The sequence below is a fragment of the Mixophyes fleayi genome, chromosome 1, assembly GCF_038048845.1.
Source record: "Mixophyes fleayi isolate aMixFle1 chromosome 1, aMixFle1.hap1, whole genome shotgun sequence".
Taxonomy (NCBI): domain Eukaryota; kingdom Metazoa; phylum Chordata; class Amphibia; order Anura; family Limnodynastidae; genus Mixophyes; species Mixophyes fleayi.
This window is the reverse complement of record NC_134402.1, coordinates 98306952-98320863: the sequence shown is the minus strand read 5'-3', so window position 1 is coordinate 98320863 and position 13912 is coordinate 98306952. Positions and strand designations below refer to the sequence as shown.

Here is a 13912-nt window from a genome sequence, read left to right as displayed (position 1 = left end):
TGAACTTTTGCAAGGAGCTATTGCTCAGCAAGTTGGCCGCTGAACTGGGCCTCGGCTTGACGACGTGTCCTCCTTCACTTTCTCAAGCTGTTGCTCGTAAAAAATTAAATTTCCAAAAAAGAAGCAGGGAAGACACAGGGGGCAGACGAGAACAATTTAACATCTGGGCTGGTTTGAAGGATTTTTCAAAAAAAAGTGTCACTTTGCCCATAAGTCCATCCAATATGAGTATAAACATGCAAAGGATGGTGGAGGATTACTTTCAAGAGGTAGTTGATATGGAAATGTCAGACAGTCCCTTTCCTTACTGGGAAGAAAAGCAAGCCATTTGGAAACCCATGTACAAACTTGCTTTGCAATACCTAAGCTGCCCACCCTCCAGTGTGTACTCTGAACGAGTGTTCAGCACAGCAGGGAACTTAGTCAGTGATCGCCGTAGAAGGTTACTTCCCAAAAATGTGGAGAAAATGATGTTTATAAAAATGAACTACATCTTCCACGAGGAAGGCCTTCACCATCCAAGACATCCAAGCACTGACTGTTCTCTAATGGCGGATTCAAGCGGCGATGAATTGATAGTCTGTGATGATGACGTACACACTGATGAGGGTGAGGATGAAGCTGAAGATGATGCCGATAACATCTTTTTAAAACTTTCTATGTAAGTGTAGGGTGCAATCTACCCCCAAAGAGGAAAGGGACTTGTGGCATTTCCATATCACATACCATCTTGAAAGGCTGCTGTTAGGGCAATTTATCCTTAAGGGTAGGGTGTCATAGACAGAGTGACCCTAAACTGGCTTTGTCCATTTTTCATAATATTGTACAGTCTATAATGGCTGAATTTTTTAGTATTTTATACAAGTGGAGGGGGGCCTAGAGAGACAGAAACCAAACTGGCTTTCTCCATGTCAATTAATATTGTACAGTCTATAATGGCTGAATTTTTTGGTATTTTATACAAGTGGAGGGGGGCCTAGAGAGACAGAGTGACCCCAAACTGTCTTTCTCCATGTCAATTAATATTGTACAGTCTATAATGGCTGAATTTTTTAGTATTTTATACAAGTGGAGGGGGGCCTAGAGAGACAGAAACCAAACTGGCTTTCTCCATGTCAATTAATATTGTACAGTCTATAATGGCTGAATTTTTTGGTATTTTATACAAGTGGAGGGGGGCCTAGAGAGACAGAGTGACCCCAAACTGTCTTTCTCCATGTCAATTAATATTGTACAGTCTATAATGGCTGAATTTTTTAGTATTTTATACAAGTGGAGGGGGGGCTAGAGAGACAGAAACCAAACTGGCTTTCTCCATGTCAATTAATATTGTACAGTCTATAATGGCTGAATTTTTTGGTATTTTATACAAGTGGAGGGGGGCCTAGAGAGACAGAGTGACCCCAAACTGTCTTTCTCCATGTCAATTAATATTGTACAGTCTATAATGGCTGAATTTTTTAGTATTTTATACAAGTGGAGGGGGGCCTAGAGAGACAGAAACCAAACTGGCTTTCTCCATGTCAATTAATATTGTACAGTCTATAATGGCTGAATTTTTTGCTATTTTATACAAGTGGAGGGGGGCCTTGAGAGACAGAAAGCAAACTGGCTTTTTCCATTTCTTTACATATTTAACTATAAGTGTAGGGTGTAATATACATTCAAAGACGATGGCTGCATTGCCAATATGCATAGATGGAGAGGAAGACAATCTGTTTTGTGTGTAGAATAGGCCTACCAACGAAGAATTAAACTGTTTTTTTGGATGATTTATTACCTCAACAATTAGATTACTTGTCTCTAAAACAGTTGGAGCACTAAATTGGGTTAATTTAGGCCCAAAAACATGGATTTTCCCAAAAAATAGCAAAACAAAACCAAACAAAACCAAAACCAAAACCAAAACACGCAATGGCGGTTTTGCAAAACCAAAACCAAAACCAAAACACGACGGTAATCCAGATCCAAAACCGAATCCAAAACCAAAACACGGGGGTCAGTGACCATCTCTAGTTCTACTCCTGTCAAAAACCATGTGCAGACCTAGTAATGCTTTCCTAACGTCCCCAATGACAGATTATAAAGCAAAAATACTATGCAGGTTTATAAATCTTTTCTAGCAAAGAACCCATCTTGGACACAGCACTATCTCTATAAATGACTGCCATTTTGCTGGTAAAACTAATTGTGCATTCATCCAAAATACCTTTATTTATTCTGTTATTTTATAGCATTTTAAAGCCACTACTCTGCCACATGATTTGCATTAATTTGAACCAAATATCGAGTATTTCTCCAGATTAGCCTTAACCTTCTCTTTCCCAGAATGCAGCAGCGCAGACATTTCTACAGCTCTTGAACCTGACATTGTCGTTGCTGCAGCAACAAGAGCAGCAGAGGATGACTCTTCTCTCCTACACTGCTCATTGTCATGTAAGGCATCCTCTCCTCATTACTGAGACTGGGAAGAACCCCCCCACACCACCTCCGCGGCCATTGGCTCCTGACAGTTGTCTATCAACAAAAGGCGGAGCAATGTGTCCCAATCTTCTCTGCTGCTTTACTAAGCTCCATTAGCGCTGCATAGACTGTCACTAAGTAACTCTTCATATACCATCTTCTTCTTGAAAGTGCACAGGGGAGATCACTGATAAAATGGTAAGTGCTTCAATTATTGTATCATTTTATTACAGATGGAAGTGTACAGTCTGGATGTATGGAACGTCATTTGGATAATAGCAGCACAATCAATATTGATAATTATTAATAGGTTTAGTCCGGCAAGGTTTCTGTGATATGTTTAGTATAGCAGCTTGTGCATGTATAATGTTAGTGGTCTCAGGAAAGCTTCATCTCATAAAGAATCAGTGCATTATAGAACGATATAATATGTGTGGGTGTAATGTGTGATCATTTAAACGACATCCTGTTTTTCCTGCAATCCTACATACTGCATTCTTATTAATATCATTAATGCTATTATTATATTTTCCCATGACTATAGCACAGCTGTCCTAAATTCCTTCCTTGTCTTATCATGTAATGTAACGTTTTTCATGTGCAAAACATCACAGTTTTTAGTCTCATAAATGTAACAATGGATGCCAAGCTAGACAGTCATATTGCTAGACAAAATGCTACAAGTGGCATAATGCTATTCTATTGAATATTTTTTTTAATATCTAATTTTCCTGCCAAATTAGTTAAAAAACAATATCTAGCATCCGTTGTTGCAAGTAATGCATAAATATGTTGGAAAATAGCTGCGTTGCATCGTTAACATAAATAATTGTGGTCATTGTAATGACAGTTTAGGACAGTATGCTAGCTGCAATTATCATTTTGGACAAGGCCCTGAAGTGAGTTCAAATGCGTCATTTGCAGCCTCTATCTAAAGTGACAATGCTAGTACGTGTTTAACATACTGTATTTATACACATGCTACACATATCAAATGGCATCTGTATTTCCACAGATTGACTGGTCAGTTATCAGTCAAGTTAACTTAATTTCCATGTGAATATTGCATGAATATTGCACAAGCAGCACCACATTGTTTTCAAACTACATGTTCAAAATGAGTTGCGTTGTTGTCGTGTGTTCAGTGTTTTCCAGCACACATCCCACATATAGTTTTTGATAAATAGCAGATTCTGAGACTAATTCAACACCATTTTGCTCTGTTATATTTGTGCATATCAAATTATTTTTTAATAATCAAGGTTACAATATGTGATGCCGTATTAATCTTGCATTGTAGCAGGGGAGGGCTGGCATATTTTAACCCGGGGAAGAGAGACTTGGCTCAGCAGCCTGTTAGGAGCAGTTTAAAGGAAAAAAATGCAGGTAGCCCAATGACCGAGCCCAAGGTAGCCCACTATGGGACAGGCCCAGCCAGCACCTGCATTGTGCATTGTAATGCCTTGCAGCGAGGTTGTGCTGTCAATTCATCACCATGTTAATAACACACATTAACACATAACAGATATTTTAAAAGTTGCAAAAATGTGGACCCGCAGTGCAAATGCCATGTTGTGATCTCATGGGCCTATGTTTAGCACAATTGTGCATGTTTGTACTAGAAGTCTTTTGGACTATCACATTAAGGGGATTTGATAGATTGGGTACTCCTTTCTGAATGAAGGCTAGAATGCAAGAAGGGCTTTGCAGATTGCACAAAATGCAAAAACAAAAAACTATATTATGAAATTAAATATTTACATTTTCCCAAATATAGCAGAGATACACATGTCAGACTGTATCGTTATTGAGAAGCGTTTTGTTCCATTCAGGCCCATTTATATATGAAGATGCATTTGTTGGTACTTAAGTGTTTCAAAGTTAATAGCAAAAATTGAAAATATACAAAAGTGACTCATAAAATTGAGAAGCCCTGTTGTCCACTTGAGGCTCTAACAAGCAGTATTATTGTAAACATGTAAAAGATGAAATTAATTAAAAGTGTAGTTCAGGTGTGCTAGTGGGCAGTTCCTTGAAGTGATGTTATTACTTTCGCCAGCATGCGCATTGAAATCTCACAAGTGATTGCTCAAAGCGTTTACATGGATGCACTTCCCAAACACTAAATTCATGGGCATGCACCCAGGAATGTCAGTCAAATAGGCACATTTGAGCAAAATTATATGCACGTCATACCACATTATTTTTGTTTAGCAAAGTATTAAAATTAAATATATGCTAAATAGAATAAAACACATTATATTCATTATTTCTTTATTACCTCATTATTTACAAACTCATCATGTTTTCTATAAATAATCATGGCAGAGCCATACTTATTTAAGGATATTGTATAACCAGACTGCTAATATTGATGTTTTCTTTTATGATGTCCAATGCAGTACTCAAATGTACTTCTCCTTTTGCACTATTTTGCCTACTTTTGCACATAGTGGAAACGTATATACTTGTGTATTTAGTGATCAAAGAAATTTTAAGTGTCGGTATGGAAAATGTAAGTGGATGGAATTGGACAATTTTAAAATCAAAGCAGTATGAGAAGTGGCGGTTTGGCATACCACCATATACCAGCCCACTTCCACCACTGTGTGTATTCATTTACCTCTAGGATGACTCCTTGTGCTGTAACTGTTTACATGTTTTATGCACACCTGTGCATTTGGAACAAAGTCAGACTAAGTAATGTGTATTAAGCAGCAAGGAAACAAACTGGCAAAGCTAAAAATCCATGGACCCCAGAGTAAAATCTGAACTAAGGCCCCTCAAACCGTCCACTGCTGCCACACAAACACTAGATAAATCTGTAGCCACTCAGGACTTTAGGACATTCATCATGAAACCTGTATCTATTTGTAACAAAGTTTGGTACCTGTTAATTATATGCGCGTCACGTCAAGCATGGACTCCATCCACCTGTCATTCCAAGGAGGATTTGGGCATCTTTTGCGCCAGTGGGCCGCTAACATAGCTACCTGATACTTCCACCTGCCTCTCTTCACACCACACCTCGAAAGCCCCACCAATGGTTGGCAACTGTTTAATTATCAAGTATAGGACAGTAAATTCAGCTCTAATATCCTTAGTTCCCTCCGGTAGTAGTTACAGCTAGGGCCACTTCATAAATTACAAACAAGGTTTTAGAGTTGACTGAAGTGATTAGGGCTGTTGATTGATGATGGCCAGATCCTCCAAGATACCTGCAATACACCAGGATACCATTGCTTTTAAGCACCCCTTACAAGTGGCGCCTGTATAATTAAGAAGTAACCAAAGTTCATAATCCAATCTGTTGATCTATTCTATCTCTGTTCAGAACTGCAGATTATGGGCCTCATTTAGAGTCGGACGCAAAGTACATTTCAGGCGCATTGTGCACATTTCCACTGACGCGCATGCGTAGTAAGCATCAGTTCTGTCTGCTTTTGAGACGCAGTGTACACTTGCGACAGCTTGCGTCTCAGTACGAGGAAAAGGGTGGAACACGGAGTTATGTAGACGTGACCGTGAATAATTTAGATACTATGGGCGTCTATCCGCAAAAACAACCCTAGACAGATCAAGACGCAGACGGAACACACGTCAAAAAAGACTGAAAAAGTGCATCAGGAATTAGGTGGCACAAGTGTTAGCTAGCTGAGGGAACTGGTCGCAGCTCAGTAGGGTATTACGAGTGGGATGCAACTGGGGTTGCATGCCACACGTAATACCCTACCAAGCTGCGGCACACTCCCACTCCTGCTCTTGAATGTAAATCTTAGACGCACATTGCGTCTGACTCTAAATGAGGCCCTATGTTGGCATAGTAAGTAAGTAAAGATACTTACTAGTAAGTAAAAAAAAGGATATATTTACATACATCTGTCAAGGGGTATGTAGAACGGAGAAATGTAATGCAAAATTCTGGAGAGATTATGGATAATGTAAGCATAATATAAGCATTTATCTGTGGATTTTTTGTAATACAAAATCAACTTGCACCCTTTCAGGCACAATTTAAGCATTTTTTTTGCAATGTTGCTCTAAGCAGCATGAATTTCGCATTACTTTTATGCAATATCTAAATGTGCATTTACAGTAGTCAGTTGTTTCAGAAATTCCAATACTGATCACTAGATTGTGTAACAATACAGTGCTGAAACACTTGAGAGTTTCAGTTCTTGCCAAATAAAGGGTTAATGCAGTGAAATGTTCTATATTAGGTGCCTGATACTTCCAAGTGGTTTTGTGCTTGGTATGTATTTCAGAGCTAGAATTCGCTGTATGTAGAAAAAGGCTCCAGCAGTGTGGATTGATCTGTACCAGATAATGCAGATCAGTGTAAGCAAGTCCTGATTGACCCGCTGAAGTGTGTGAACATTCTGTACACTCTGGTTAATAGTAAATATGGTCTTTAATCACAGCTTGTGCAGAAGGAGCACTGTGGGGCAGAGTTGTCAATTACAAAAGTAGAGACACAGATGTCACATTCACGCTCTTACACTTAGATGCACTTCATTACGCTGCGCCTGGCTCTCATTAGTGACATCCACTACAGCATATTCTTAAATATATATGGAAATTCAAGTTTATTGGTGTATCTCCATGCATGTCAGCTACAGTTCTGTTACTTACATGTGTCTGCATAATAAGCAGATCATCACATTTTCATAACTTTTCCCATCTTCTTCGTACAAGCAATATTACCTCATCTGTGCAGAAATTTCCCTGTTCTATATTCAGTGGCGCACGCAGGGGGGGTTTCTGGTTCTTCAGAAACCCCTCCCCTCCGCGAAGAATGGGGGCTAAACAGTGCCCCTACATAGCAGCACTGTACTGTACAGCAGCCGTGGCGCTGTCAAAGAAGCGTCCGCGGCAGCACCGCCGTGGACGCTTCTTGGACAGCGCCGTGGCTGCTGTACAATACAGTGCCGCCGAAATAGAGCTGCTGCACATGCGCGACCGCATGCACAGCAGCTCTCTCTCTATTTTTTTGGGGAGGGGGGAAACCCCCCTTAAAAATCCTGCGTGCTCCCCTGTTATTCCTCCACAATTGTTCCTTTTGGTTCATGGAACATTTTTTTTTTTTCATTGGCTTACAAAGCACTAACCTAGCTTATAAATTCCACATTATCATAAATATATTAGTCCATTATTTTAATTTTATAGCATGTGTTATTTATTTTGTATGTTTTTGGACAAATGTGATCCGCTTGTAATTCACTTCACATAAATGTATGTAACATCATGAAGCAATATAAACCAATGATATTTACATGTAGCACTCAGTTTGTCTTTCTAATGATTTACTTTATTCAGGTTAACTCGTAAAAACTGAAATACTATAGATCAGGCCTGGCTAACCTGTGGCTCTCCCGATGTTGTGAAACTATAAATCCCACCATACCCTGCCAGCTATCGGCTGCCAGATCAGGCTGGGGCTTGTAGCTTCACAACTTCTGGAGAGGAAGGGGAGGCCTGGAAAATTTTCACCCAGGGTCAAATCACGACTCAACAGCCTATTAGGAACATTTTAACAGCAAAAAAATATGCAGGTGGCTCAGTGACCCAGCCCAAGGTAGACCACTAAGGGGCCGGCCCAGGGGGGCAGATGTCCCCTGCCACTAGCCAAAGGTCTGCCATAGATCATGTAATCTTTTCTCCTAACATAACTTGTTATGTGTTGTACCTGGTAGAGTGAGAAACCTGTTTTTTGCAAGTATAGTCCTAATAAAGAGCCAATGTACTAAATAAAACTCAGATAAGTAATAAAACCCAAAGCAAATTATTAACCTGGTGCTATAAAGACTGGTTTGCACTTCTTAGGTCTGTGCCAAACAGGTGGTTTTTAGTGGCAAAATGAGCTTAATTACTGAAGAAAAACAGTGTAATTCATTGACAATTTACATGATTAATTTCATGAAATCAATCATCAAAAGAACAAAAGCTCCTTGTATTCTCTATTTCATATGAGCGTTTTCTGCTACAAATTGCCTAAATCTCTTGGGAGAAGCGATTAATCTCCTATCCCCATTTATACTGTATGCATGAGAATAATCACCTGAAATGTAAGCAAGGTGATTAAATTCCAACATTGGATGAAGGAAATAGATAATTTTTCTACACAGTTATTAGAATCAATTAGTCCCAAAATTAGAAAACAGTGTTTTCAGATTAACCTCTGAGAGTCACACAATTAAAAATTGCATGTGTAGTCTTGTCCTGGAACTGGAAATTAAGTTAGCAAAGGGTAGTCGACTGTCCAATAGAGGGGCATACACACGCTTTGTTACATGTCAATGCCCAGTTTTCTGTCTAATCCCTTAATGGAATGTCGTGGTGGTTTATCTGTGTATTTAATTTGGGAAATTTTCATTTTTGTTTGTTTTTAGTATGGATTTGTCAACCATGCTTTGGAGCTGCTGGTAATAAGGAACTATGGCCTAGAAGTATGGGAAGACATAAAGTAAGTTTTAAAAAAAAAATATATATATATATTTTGTATATTTGCTAATTAGTCAATGTTGTTAGCATTCAACTATTATCATGTGGACTGTTTCAAGATTATATCACTACATACAGATAGATGTATAATAGCTTAAGTTCAGTTTAGGTGGTCAGGTTTATTACATTATGGTTTATGAGTTAGGAATATGAGATAGGAATAACAACTTGTCTGCACAAAGAATGTTAATGCAAACCACTTGAAGTTTTCACCTACAGTGAGAAGTTCCATTTCATATGACATTTAATGTGTGAGTAAAGGTCTTAAGTCTACCTCTGAAGTGGAAAAGTTTTCCTGTAAGTTGCTTTATGGTTGTAAAAGAGATCATCTACTTTCCATTAAAGGGAAAACTTTGCCTTCTATTTATAAATGTCATTACATGATTCTGTCATTGAACGGCAATGTTCTTTTTCCTACAATTGTAATTTGCAGTAAGTCATGTTTATTTATTTTCCAAATTAACAAATCATTTTTCATAGGGTTAAGCTTGTTTTAGTTTTTATCAACATTTCGCTTTATGGTTGCAATTTTACACTTCTCTGAGTGTGAAACAGGCAAAGAGCACAAATTTAGTTTAGAAACATTATGAAGGAACCCCCAAATGCAACTGTAGCTTGGATGTATTCTTGGGATTTGGACACAAAGAGGCTCATTTAGAAGTGGACGCATTTGCACTTTGAATGTACGTAGGAACGGATACACATAAAAAGAGGGTATTTATATACATACGTTCAGTTTGACGCACCTGAAATGCATACAGCTCAAAAAGAGTAGCATTTTGTGCCAGATATATATCAAGCGTACATGTGTGTGTATACTAACACCCCATGATAGTATATTGATAACATAAAGATGTGGCTTGACAGTGTTAGTAGTAAATGCTAAAGTCACATTACCCTATTTGTACATAATGTAATAATGTAATGAAGTGTATATACCATACTAGCCAACTCTCCCGGAATGTCCAGGAGCCTCCTGAATTCCGGATAGTTCTCCTGGACTCCCAGGAGAGTAGGACAACATCCCACATCTGCCCACTTCCTAGTGAAGTGGGCAGAATTAGTGCCGCAATGACGCAGTTCTTGGAGAATCGCTTCAGTTTGGCCCCGGCCCCCACTGTCAAATGACACAAACACGGCATTATGTCACAGGGTTAGGACTTAAAATGGCGCCATTTTTCTAAGCCCGTTAAATTAGTTTGAATAGTTAGTTTTATATAGAGAAGAAGAGAAGTTATGAGTGAATGAAGTGCTGATTACTTCTCAACTAAATATACACGTATCGCCTTACTATTCAGGTGCAAATGTTGTTTCTTGGTAATGTGTTCTTTTTTAATGATAATGGCAACAGGAAGAATTGTTAGATTTTAATGTATTGATTTCCTTTTAAATTTGAATTGAATTTCCTTTTAAATCACCATACCAAACAGCATGGCAGCTTCCAATCATGTTAATGCATTAATATATATTTGCTTATGGCCATATGTAGGGTGGTATACATTATTCCTTTCAATGGTATAGTTCAAGAACTAAAATTGATATCTACTGATATTTTGATATAGAGAAGAAAAAAGAGACGTGAAAATATGTAGTTAATTTGATCATACCGTTGAGAAATATATGTAAATATGTGCATTCAAATTTGAACACATACAAATGCTAAGAACAAAAGATACTATGCTTGCCAAAAATCATGGTAGAAAGTTGTTCTAGGCATAAAAGTAAAATAAGAAAATGTTAACTATATGCAGATATAAGTGTTCACACATTAGTAATAATTCTAAACTCTGTTATGCCTAATAAAAAGGTCACAAAGGAGAAAAATTTAAGTAAGAGGCTTTTTAGTAACACGTTCCGTTAAATAGGTCATCTTATTCCATTCTAACATAAACCTCTTCCTCTCGATATGTTACACTCCCCCCCTCCAAATCAAAATAACTTTTATGTATGTGTTTCATATACAGGTATAAATATGCTTTGCATGGATCACCAGTGGGCAACAGGTGGCCCACGTTTATTATTTTGTGGCCCCCAGCCATCTGCTCCCGATCTTATTAGAACGGGGGCAGCTGACATCCATGTCACGTGATCACTACTGCACAGTTACATACCCGGAGGCTACTTCATGTTGCCCCTCAGTGGTGTATATATAATGGCAATGTATGCTTTCAGATGTAAGTATATTTTTTTTATTTAAAAAATAACATATAAAACTGTTGTATGCTTGAGCTGATGTCTATGCTATTTTGCGATTTAAACAATAACACTGAAAGCATTTATATGTACATTCAGTCCAGTTTTGCATCTTCCCCTACATTCCCCCTCCTTCCTCCTTTGCCATGCCATCCCCCCTACCATCATAATTCTCTCACCCTTTAAACTCTTTCCCTCCTCTATTACCCTTAGGCCTCTCTCATCATCACCCCATCTATCTTATAATCCCTTCATCAACACCTTCCATCATCATGCTTCTCTTCCTTCTACACCCCCCTTCTATCATCATGCTTCTCTTCCTTCTACTACCCCATTCCATCATCATGCTTCTCTTCCTTCTACACCCCATTCCATCATCATGCTTCTCTTCCTTCTACACCCCATTCCATCATCATGCTTCTCTTCCTTCTACACCCCATTTCATCATCATCATGCTTCTCTTCCTTCTACACCCCATTCCATCATCATGCTTCTCTTCCTTCTACACCCTATCATGCCCTCCTTTCATCTACTCCTCCCTCCCACCACTGCATGTATGCTGAGTGCAGCAGAGCGGCACGAATATATACCGTTCAAAGGAGACTGATCAACTCTCCTCCCCAAATTCAGCCCCACATTTAATTAATAACGCCAAACCACCCCAGAATTAAATTTAATAGTCCCATCACCCCGCTTAAAAATAATAGGCACAACACTATTGAATCAAATTTCCCCACCATCAAATAAATAGCCCCAAAATGAAATTAATGCCTTACCACACATTACATTACTAACCTCCAACATTAAATTCATAGGGGTAAATTTATCAAGCTGCAGGTTTGAAAAATTAGAGATGTGGCCTATAGCAATCAATCAGACGCTAGCTGTCATTTTGTAGAATCTGATTGGTTGCTATAGGCAACATCTCTGCTTTTTCAAACCTGCAGCTTAATAAATTTACTCCATAGTCTATTGCAATAGTCACAGGTTTTCAAGTTCATGAAATTCATGAATATAGGTAATGTGTAGATTACTTTCTTTGAATAATGCCCTTTTTTTCAAGAGTAGGGTTATTTTATTTCAAGCAATTAGTCTCTGTTGAATACATTAGGAAATAGTTACTGCAGGATAGACAGAGATGTACCTCAAAGGAAGGCTGCAATAAAGAAATTGCATTAATATCCCCTGCTCTACACCTTCTTCCCTCCAACGCTGCAGAGGCTTCTGTCTGCCTCTCTTGCTTGATGCAATTGTGGGACCGTTTGCATGTCACATGATGCACAACAAGTTTTGGAATGTCATTAGGAGAGAGAGATGGTAAAGGGAGCCGAGGCATTAAGTAATGCTCAAGCTCTTGAGAGCATTCTACTTCAGAAATTTGAAGACTGTGACTCTGAAGATGAAGTTTCTTACAGTCAGTGGGTATCTACTGACAGAACAGAGATGATAAGATGCACTGCAACATTTGAAGAACATTTAGAAACTTTGATCGATAAAATAGAAAAACTTGTCCCTCATTCATTTATTGATAAGGCACAATGGAAGTTTCTAAAAGAAATGAAGGCCAACCTTGAATTTGACACAGCTGTTTGTTCTCCTGGACTTCAGTGAGAACTATTCTTACGTGATTCAGGATGAGGTTCAAGGGTATCATTGGATGAATAATGGTTGTTCACTGCACCCACCTGTAATCTACGCTCATGTTCCCCAGTCTGATGACCTGTTCATCACAAGTTTATGTGTCTTGTCTGATGATTTGGAGCATGATGTAGCATTTGTGTACAAAACACAGAAATTAATTATTCATTACATCAAGATAAACATTCCTGCTGTCAAAAACGTGTGTTACTTCAGTGATGGGTGTGCTGGGCAGTATAAGAATTGCAAAAACTTTCTCAACTTATGCTGCCATGATCAAGACTTCGCTTTGAAAGCATCATGGGCAATTTTTGCAACCAGTCATAGCGAATCTCCTTGTGATGGAATTGGTGGAACAATTGACCATCTGGTTGCCAGAGAGAGCTTACAGAGAGATGTGATCGACTCAGCAGTAAAAGTCTTACATTTCTGCAAATCAAGAGTTGCAAATATAAAGTTCAGGCTAATATCAAAAGAAACACTTTCAGAAACACGCAAGCAGCTACAAGATCTCTTTTCCAAGGCAAAAACAGTATCTGGTACAAGAGGATTTCATCACTTCACCCCTGTATCTAACAATTCAATAGGAACAAAGCGACTCAGTTCAGATAAAAACTTCAGTTCTATTTTCCAAATCTCAGGTCAGAAGAATCCATCACCAGTCAATATGTCACAAATCAGTACAAATTCATACATAGCATGTGTTTATGATGGTCATTGTTTTTTTAGATTGGTACTATCAAAAGATGAGAAGGAAAGTGATGTTGAAGTCATGTTGTTTTGGAGAGGGAGGTAAATTTAAAATGCAAGGACAGATTAATAATTGGGGTAGACCACGTCCTAGATGAACTTTAAATGTCAGTGTACAAATAAGCTATCAAGTATTTGTGTACTACTTGGAGAAACAGGCAGTATTTAACCTATGTGCAAAATAATAAACTAATTTGCACCCCTTGCATTATAACAGGAGAAATCTTACTCCTGTTTTGCCTTAGTTTTCTTAATGAAGGAGGCCCTATGTGTTTAGAATGCAGTGGAATCTAAAATGCCTGTCAAATGACCCTGGGCCTGATTCAGTAAGGAAAGTAAGACAAAAAAGGAGTAAGTTTTCTCCTGG

At 38.4% G+C, this 13912-nt stretch overlaps 1 protein-coding gene across 1 annotated transcript in view; it reads left to right on the top strand.

Moving 5' to 3' along the window:
• Window positions 1–2536: 2536 nt before the first annotated feature.
• GUCY1B1 (guanylate cyclase 1 soluble subunit beta 1) overlaps window positions 2537–13912 on the top strand; it is a 65863-nt gene continuing 54487 nt past the window's right edge. Inside the window, exons 1-2 of the mRNA XM_075198292.1 lie at window positions 2537–2661; window positions 8853–8926. Coding sequence (XP_075054393.1) covers window positions 2659–2661; window positions 8853–8926 — 77 coding nt within the window. The 5' untranslated portion in view covers window positions 2537–2658. The remainder of the gene's footprint in view (window positions 2662–8852; window positions 8927–13912) is intronic.